The following is an 8,903-nucleotide window of genomic DNA, read 5'->3' as shown; positions in this document are numbered from 1 at the left end:
TTGGGAACAAGGGCTTCAGACTCCTAATAAACCACCTGGAGCCCTGGTACGACATGGTGAAACTAAAATATCTAGACGGCTCTGCCTGAACTTTACCGAAGAGTGTGCAAACACATATCCGAAGAGATGAAAGATGTCAAATCGATGAGTTTCACCACAGACATCTGGAGCTCCGACGTGTCCCCCGTGTCGCTTTTAAGTTTAACTGTACACTGGTTGGACATGCATTTTGTGCCACAAAGTGCCATGTTAATTAAATGCAACACACTTTCGCGGGTCACACACCAGCGACGCGATTGCAGCTGCATTAAAGGAAATGCTTGACAAGTGGCAAATTCCGCTCAGCAAAGTCCACGTTATTCTTAGAGACAATGCCAGCAACATGAAAAGAGCAATGGACATCATGGGAGTGCGCAGTTTAGGCTGCATTGCTCATACAATGCAGCTAGTTTCAAACGAGGGACTTCTCTCACAACGCAGCGTGAGTGATGCCATTGCAGGTGGGAGACACACATTGTTGGGCATTTTAAACATTCTCCTCTTGCATATTCCCGGCTGCAAGATATCCAGCTCGAGATGAACATGGAACCAAAACGCCTCCAGCAAGACGTGAGAACAAGGTGGAATAGCACCTACTACATGATAGAGAGTCTGCTGGAACAGAAGCGAGCCCTGTCTGCCTATGCTGCTGACCATGACCTACCGACAACACTCACGGCAAACCAGTGGACCTTGCTTGGAAAAACAAAGACCTGCCTTGAACCATTTGAGGAGTTTACTAGGAAGGTGTGCTCCGCCACTGCCTCTGCTGCTGATGTTATCCCAAGTGTCACTGTTCTCAAACGTGTCCTCTCCATGGAAACAGAAGCTGACTCTGGTATTAAAACCATGAAAAAGACCCTCCTAGAGGCCATCGACAAACGCTTCAGCACAGTGGAAGATGAACCTCTTTATGCACTCCTCTTTATGCACTTTCAACACTGCTGGACCCAAGATACAAAGACAGGTAAGACTAGGAAGAATTAATAATTATTTTGTATATATATATATATTCCAACGCCATGTGTGTGTGTAACTGACAAAAGTAACTGTCATGATTTAATATTTATTGAGCTGCATTTGTTATCTTTTTCTGTTTCTCATGTTCTATCTCACTCTGTGTGAAATGTACACTGTGACTGCAAATTTAAATGTAAGAAAATAAATGTGAGAGAACAAATATTAAACAACGTAGTATATGTACACTAGATTTTACTCATGTAACTTGTATTTCAGATTTGGTAAGGATAAATGTGCTACCATCTGGTATATCTATGATGTACTACTATGTAACTTATGCATGTCATTTTTTTTCAGATTCTTTACTAGTGCAGAGTCTGCAAAGCATGGAAAAGATGCACTGGCCAAAGAACTGGAGGAAGACTTGAGGACCACCACAGATGATGAGGCATCAGAGATTTTGGAGCCACCAGAAAAAGCCTCCCGGGGAGAAGCAGCAGCAGCTCCATGAAAGAATTTGACAAAATTCGGGAGGAGCGCGAGGAACCTGGTGGTGCAGCAAGCTGCTCCAGCACAGATGTTCAAATGCATGTTTTTTTTTTACGGAGGAAACAATCCCTGTTTCACACGACCCATACAAATACTGGGGAGTCAACCAACAGCAATTTCCTGGCCTTGCTGTTGCTGCCTTTAAATACCTCTGTGCACCCTGCACTATCGTAGAAAGTGAAAGGCTCTTCAGCACAGTTTCCTCTATCCTGGAAGAGAAGCGAAACAGACTCGCAGCTGAAAGAGTAGAAATGCTTGCTTTCCTAAGCAAGAACCTGCCACTGATGCTTAAGACTGAGCTTGAAATGCTAAATTATTAAACAGGATGTTAAATTCTGTTTGTACTAAAGCATTACAAAGAGCTGACTCCTGTTATTGAATGTCTACCAAGTCAGTAAAGCTATTGCTTTTTCCTTTGTTTAATGTACACTTTATTTTTATTTCTATGTGCACTGACCAAACTATTAAAAATTGATTTGTTTATTTTTACTTGTGCAGTTTTACCAAGCTAGGGAAGCTAGTGTTTTACTCCTCTGCTTCTATGTTGGATGTTACATTTTATTTGCACTAAAGCATTACAAAGAGCTGACTCCTGTTTATTTTGAATATCTACCAAGATCCAACCCGGTAAAACTAAAGCTTTTTTTGCTCAATTTCAGCTGATTTATTGTTTATTGTTCATTGGATTTTGAAATTCAATTTGTGCTAACGAGATTGTTCCTATTTATTTGTACACGTTTACCAAGCTAGTAAAGCTGTTGTTTTATACAGCTATATTTGTATTGGATGTTACATTCCTATTTGCACTTTAATTTTTAATGTTAAGTGAAAGCTAGTGAACTTTTATTAACACATTTTGCACTGGTGCTGGTTTAATAAATAATTCACTAAATTTGTGTGTTTGTTATTTTGTTTTACAAGGTTAGAAATGTTTTGTTTTAAGTCGAGCCTGATGCCTTGCAGTGATGCATACTGTTTATTAGGTAATTCAGCACTTAATATTTTACTTTAGTATCGGATCGGTACTCTGTATCGGCCAATACTGAATCTCTGGTAACGGAAACAAAAAAGGCGGATCGGAGCATCCCTAAATTAGACGCGCACTATGTGTAATGTTAATTAACAATATGTTGCAATCCGATAGATAAGACCCCAGCATCCACCTGAGCAAATATCATAATTTAGTCATTTAATATCTGCTGTTACTTTCTAGACTTCATCAGTCCCAGCGGCAGCATAACAGCTCGTAAATTCGTGTTCGTGCAATGATGAGACGGACGAAGTTAGTCGATGCATGCCATTTTACTCTCTCGTGTAGATAAAGTTATAAGGGTTACAGTGCACAAACTCCTGGGTTTGACTTGAATGAACAAATAAAGCAGAATATAAACGTTCTTTCTCCGTTTTCTGAATTACACAACAGCCTACCACACAATAGCCTACACGTCACACGAGCACATTTCTCCGAACTACACTACCCATAATGCATTTCACTCTGAACTGCAACAACCATAGTGATAACTCTTAATTCCCTTCTCCCGCAACACTATCGTTGATATGACTGTGATAAGCACATGCTTCTGATGCTGCGTGCAACTGAAATCAACCACGCGCTCATCACAATTAAAACATCGACCTTAGAAATAACGAACGTGAACACTGGGATAATCGCTGTATATGGAGATCTCCAGCTGAAATGCGTACGAATGCTTATTTCATTTAACCTGTTTTCATGTTCGTTAGCAAATATCATAATTTAGTAATTTGATAACTGCTGTTAATTTATCCGCTTCATCAGTCCCAGCGGCAGCATAACAGCTCGTTAATTCGTGTTCGTGCAATGATAAGATGGACAAAGTTAGCCGATGCATGTCATTTTACTCTTTCGTGTAGATAAAGTTGTTAGGGTTACAGTGCACAAACTCCTGGGTGGACTGACTTGAATGAACAAATAAAGCAGAATATAAACGTTCTTTCTCCGTTTTCTGAATTACACAACACACGATAGCAGACGTCACACGAGCACATTTCTCCGAACTACACTACCCATAATGCATTTCACTCTGAACTGCAACAACCATAGTGATAACTCTTAATTCCCTTCTCCCGCAACACTATCGTTGATATGACTGTGATAAGCGCGTGCTTCTGGCGCTGCGTGCAACTGAAATCAACCACACACTCATCACAATGAAAACATCGACCTTAGAAATAACGAACGTGAACATTGAGATTACACCGATGTACTGTATATGGAGAACCCCAGTTGAAATGCATACACAAGAATGCTTATTTCATTTAACCGGTTTTCATATTCGTTACTATTAATGTGTCCTCAGAGCAATTACAAGCTCTAAACTGCCTTTTGCTCCAGCTGTATAAACATGCTAAATGCTGCTGCTAATATGCTTAATATTTCGCTGCTGCATACAATGCAAACTGCTAACATAACACTTAGTTTAAAATTGTTTATGGTTGCTCATTTTGTATTCAATTAGGCAGACCACGCAAATACACACAGCGATATGGATTAAAAGAGCATTCACTTATCTTAGATGTTGATTTAGGCTGCTCTGAAGTGCACTGCCAACTGCTACGGCAAACAAAGGCGCCCTAGCCTAAACTAATGCTGCGTTCAAGTCCTCCTGGGACGTTCGTACTTACGAGTTGACATGTCGTAATTACGACGTCAGGTGCGTTCAAGTCAGTTTAGTCGGCACAAGCTGGCGGTGTAACTTCTTTTAATAAATTACAAGAAAATACAACAGGATCTGTTAACTCTGCTTATAGAAAATGAAGAGGATAATGATCTTTAAAAAAGCATCATATGACCCCTTTAAACAAACATTTACCGTCAACTACAGATGTTGCATCCATCGATTCAAAACTTGATATTTTGAGCACTCAATTGAAAATGTACACATAACGTATCAATCGTACTTACAGGTTGTGGTTCGGAGAGTTTGTTAGTCCAAATTAAGAAGATTAGAAGCCAATGAAGATAAAAGCCAATATTAGAGAACCAGTCCTTGGTAAAAGGACATGCACACAACAAAAGGATCGAATTGTATTTCTGTGGTATTCTTGAACACAGCGTCTTCTCAACATGATGTAAAAACACTAACTAGCGGAAGTGTTTGTGGGCAGGTCAGGCTCTGTTCGTATTTTGCGGGCAGGCGGGGATTATGCAAATGTGTTACCCAGTGACATATACCGGTAACAGGCAAAAGATTCGAAAATATGACGACTCGTTAATGCGATTCAGAATTGACTCTCTTTTGGGAGACAATATCTTTATTTATCATGCACTTTTTTGATTAACAACTTTGCAGATTGTTTTCACTTAAAGATAGCTACGTTATAAACTGCAAAAGAGATATTTTTCAAAAACCCATATGACCTGCTCTTTAAAGGTGCAGTAGGAGACCTTGGAAAATGCTAACTTTAGCCTGATAGCACTGAAAGCATATGTCCCACCCTCCCTGCAAATCGCCGTCCAAACGCATGCTTCCTGAACGCATGAACGCGCACAGACCAGACGACCAGAGACAACATTACTACAATACATCATGTGTCATTCACCGGTGAGAAAACTTTATAGTACAGTTAGTAACAGTACTACAATACTGCCCTACAAAGGCAAAATATTTTAACTCGCTAGAGTGTGAAACTGAGAAAAATGACTTTAAAGATCTTTATTTGTCCAGACAAATCAATTATAGGTAGGACGCTGGAAATCTGGCAGTTAGATGTTTTAGTAATGAAAATTATCTACATAAAAAAATTTGAGCTCAAACTTGATTTTTACTCCTATTTTTTTTTGTTTTTTTACTCCTATTCTGCCTTTGCATTGTCATCAAAAAGTGAGAAGTCACGCCAAGGCAAAAGGCAGTAACGATCATATACAATATTTGGTTGCTGATCACCATTAAAATGTAGTTATCACGGGCTGTTTCATATGCTATAACATACAGTAATGTGACTGTATTACCTTTTTTTTCTGATCGTAAAAACCAGACAAAAAGTTAAACATGCGAGTGGATACCGTTTTGCAACCGATTTATTTGCAATGTTCACTAACGTTAAAGAATGCAATACATACTTAGTCTATTGATTTTACATTGAATTGAATAAAAATAGCCTAAACTAAACTAAAAGGACGACTTGTGTATTGATGTGAACGCCAGCAAGTAGAAATAATGCTCAGAATGCTTGTGGATTAAACATCTCCAATGATGTTCATTGACATGGATTTTATCGGGTTACAAGAAAAGATAGGATATGGATTTAATTGTGAACTCTACTGATTTTATGTGTGATATGCTACGTTGTCCTTGCATTCGAGAAAGCCTATCATAATGTTCTGACCAAACATTTTGGTTGGACGAACATTTCTTGGTCCTACGCCTTCCACAGAATACATAAATACATATAGATTGCTATCCGGATGTGAAGAGACTTTCAACCAGCATAACAAAAATTTTCTGAAGACAATCACCTATTTCACCTTTAAAACCTAGTACTATTCATTACTTTTGGTAAACTTTAAGTTATTCTTTATAACAAAATTTTTTGTTAATCACCTTTTTTTCCTCAGTACTTTGATCTGAATTCACTGATACATTTGTCTAATAAGTAACTAAAGCATTGGTTTAAGGAAGTGTTCTATATAGATAGTAGTACATCATGATCCAGTTTTGATTATGAGAGAATGAAATACGTATACTAAATTGCAAACTGAGAAATTGTCTTTCAGATTTTAGCACATTTTCAGCATGGGACATATTTTCAGGATATACAGTATATTTTTACTAAAATAGGATTACAAAGAACTTAGTGGAGCAAAATGATTCCTCTCAACCTGTATAGATGTCTTGTTGCTTTTAGCCAGTGTCCTGGAGGACGGTGCAGAAAATGTCATCAGATTAGGTCAAGGATCTCCACCTTATCCCATGTATTTACTGCCTATTGTAGAAGCATCATGGACAAGTGCAGCATAGGCCCCAAAAATCTCGTACAATCAGGCCAATCTTTCTTGCAATCAGCCCAAGATTCTTTTTTGGGACATCCAGTGTCCCCATGGGTCCCTCTTCAATTCACCATCCTCTGTAAATCAGCGTCTCTGAGACTAACCTATTGTTCAAATGGCCTTAAGAAACAGCCATTTCCAGTTATAAGAAACGTGCCGTTCACATCTTTCATTCTCATTTATCACTTTTTCACCAATGTACAATCAATGGTCCATTTGAACCTTGTTAAATGGTTCAATCTTTCCATTTTAATCAGAACTTTGTTCTGACGATTGTCTTTGAAATACTTGTGGGACTTTGCTAAAAGTTAAGTTTAGCTTCTGAAAAGTATCGATTTTACATCTGATACCCCTGTTCACTACATGTAACATTTTTTATCGATTGTTTAGCTTGGCAATAGATTGTCATAAAGTGCTGACATTTCAACATAGGAGGACATATGATGGGTATAACCATGGGCTGCAATAATTGCACCTATTAAAGGGCTGTGAGATGTCCGGCCTCTGGGTCCTATAGTTTGTTTTTAAAGATTTACAAAAGCAACATCTATATGGCTTTTATCTTTCTGTCACTCAAACCTCCACAGACACAAAAGTAATCATGTATACCTAGAGATTCACTAACAGCGCTGGGCTTGAAAGAAGGGGTGTAAGGAAGACAAAATCAACAAAGAAAAGCATTGTTCCTTCACCTCTAGTGTCATCTGACAACAGTAACAAAATTCCTTATTTATTCATTTATTTATTGGCTATTATTATTAAAATATTATTAAGCTTTATCAAGAACATAATTTACAGAGAGAAAGAACGAACTATCGAGACACTAGTGTATAATTATTTAAATAATCTTATCAATAGCTGGCTATAATATTCCATCATTGACCTTTCTTTTTTTTTTTTTTGCTTTATTGGACATGAATCTAATAGACAAGCAAGAGGAACAAGAAATTATTGGGGAAAGAGTGAACACCAAAAACGTTAGTGGAAAATGTGTGATCAGAGGTTCAAGTACAGATTATTTCACTCAGAAAAAGTTAAATATATTTATTATTACAAATATTTCAGACTTAAAACGTACAGTTTTTTCCTTCATTGTGCAACATTTTTCGAAAAATATTAAAATGAAATATTGAAATATTTTTCAATGAAATTTTCAATGTGGTTTTAAATTTTGAAGGCCACTGTGGGGACAGTCCACTCAAAATGACATTTTTTCCCCAAACCTGTATGACTGACTTTCTTATGTGAAAAACAAAAGAAGATATTTTGAAACATATCATTGCGTTAGACCCAATAACTATTATTGTATGGACAAAACAGTTGAAACATTCTACAAAATATCTTTGTGTTTCACAGAAGTCATACAGGTTTGGAACGACCTGAGTAAATGACACAATTTTTATTTTTTGATGAACTATCTATCTCTTTAAACACTGGCAGCAGCTGAAGTGAGGAAAGAAACAAAGAATAGAACATTAATCCTGCATGTATCGCCTGATAGATAGATACATTGAGGAAGCTTTTTTTCCTCCACTAATATTGAGAATTATTCATGATTTTACATTGTGTAAATACATAATGAAACGCTAACAATGTTAATATTGATTCATCTTTTGCATGGTTATTATGTACAGATGTAAATTAACCATGTGTAATTGTGGTTTCTGGAAATGAAGACATTAAACCTAACATTTACTTACAAGACATTTATTGCAATCTGTCATCTATAATTAGCCACTCACATACCCCTGACTTGTGTAATTAATAATTCAACCTGCGATCATGCTCTTCAAGACACAATTTCATGATTGTCTATAATGCTTTTCATGAATACAGGCTGATGCAGGCAAGCATGAAAGTTGATGGCAGTGTCACTAGTCTTCTTTTTAAGCAAATTAGGCTACAAAACCTCTTGATTATGTCAATCTACAGAAGAGGAAACCAACTGGAAAGTTTGAAATTTAGGATGTTGACATGTTTGCATTGTTCTCAAAGGATTGAAGCTAAAGCACACGGTTGAAATCAAGCGTAGCGTTAGTTCTGGCAGGTCACGTTAGTCAAGCTCGCATAAGCTGACTCTCAGCTGATCCCCATCTACCTATAGGAATACGACACCTATCTAAGCATTCATATATAAGGTCCCTCAGTATTGTCAGCAGTTTTCACATTGCTCAATAGTTAATTACCCTCCTCCATCCCCAACTCCTCCTCTGTCAGTCAGGATTCAGCCTTCTGATTATCCTTTGAATCAGACTAATTCTAAAATGTGTAGATAAAATTATTGAACTTTAACGATATCTGCAATACATGTTGGTTCTGTTCTGTA

The 8,903-nt window shown here is 37.5% G+C and overlaps 1 protein-coding gene across 1 annotated transcript; it reads left to right on the top strand.

Annotated features, from left to right (window-relative positions):
* The first annotated feature begins 564 nt into the window (after nt 1–564).
* LOC107661257 (zinc finger BED domain-containing protein 4-like) lies at nt 565–1,427 on the top strand. The gene is made up of 2 exons (XM_016450755.1): nt 565–1,006; nt 1,357–1,427. The coding sequence occupies exons 1-2, from the start codon at nt 577–579 to the stop codon at nt 1,425–1,427; spliced, it is 501 nt and encodes a 166-aa protein (XP_016306241.1). The 5' UTR covers nt 565–576.
* The last annotated feature ends 7,476 nt before the right edge of the window (nt 1,428–8,903 follow it).

The sequence above is a fragment of the Sinocyclocheilus anshuiensis genome, unplaced genomic scaffold (assembly GCF_001515605.1).
Source record: "Sinocyclocheilus anshuiensis isolate Anshui unplaced genomic scaffold, SAMN03320099.WGS_v1.1 scaffold1365, whole genome shotgun sequence".
NCBI lineage: Eukaryota > Metazoa > Chordata > Actinopteri > Cypriniformes > Cyprinidae > Sinocyclocheilus > Sinocyclocheilus anshuiensis.
The sequence above is the reverse complement of the archived record's forward strand: the minus strand, read 5'-3'. Positions and strand labels throughout refer to the sequence as shown.

What these genes read in the sequence shown, in the direction of transcription:
- LOC107661257 (XM_016450755.1), top strand. Translation starts at nt 577, where the DNA reads ATGAACATGGAACCAAAACGCCTCCAGCAAGACGTGAGAACAAGGTGG. An exon ending in GACCCAAGATACAAAGACAG is followed by an intron (nt 1,007 to 1,356) that starts GTAAGACTAGGA and finishes ATTTTTTTTCAG; the next exon opens with ATTCTTTACTAGTGCAGAGT.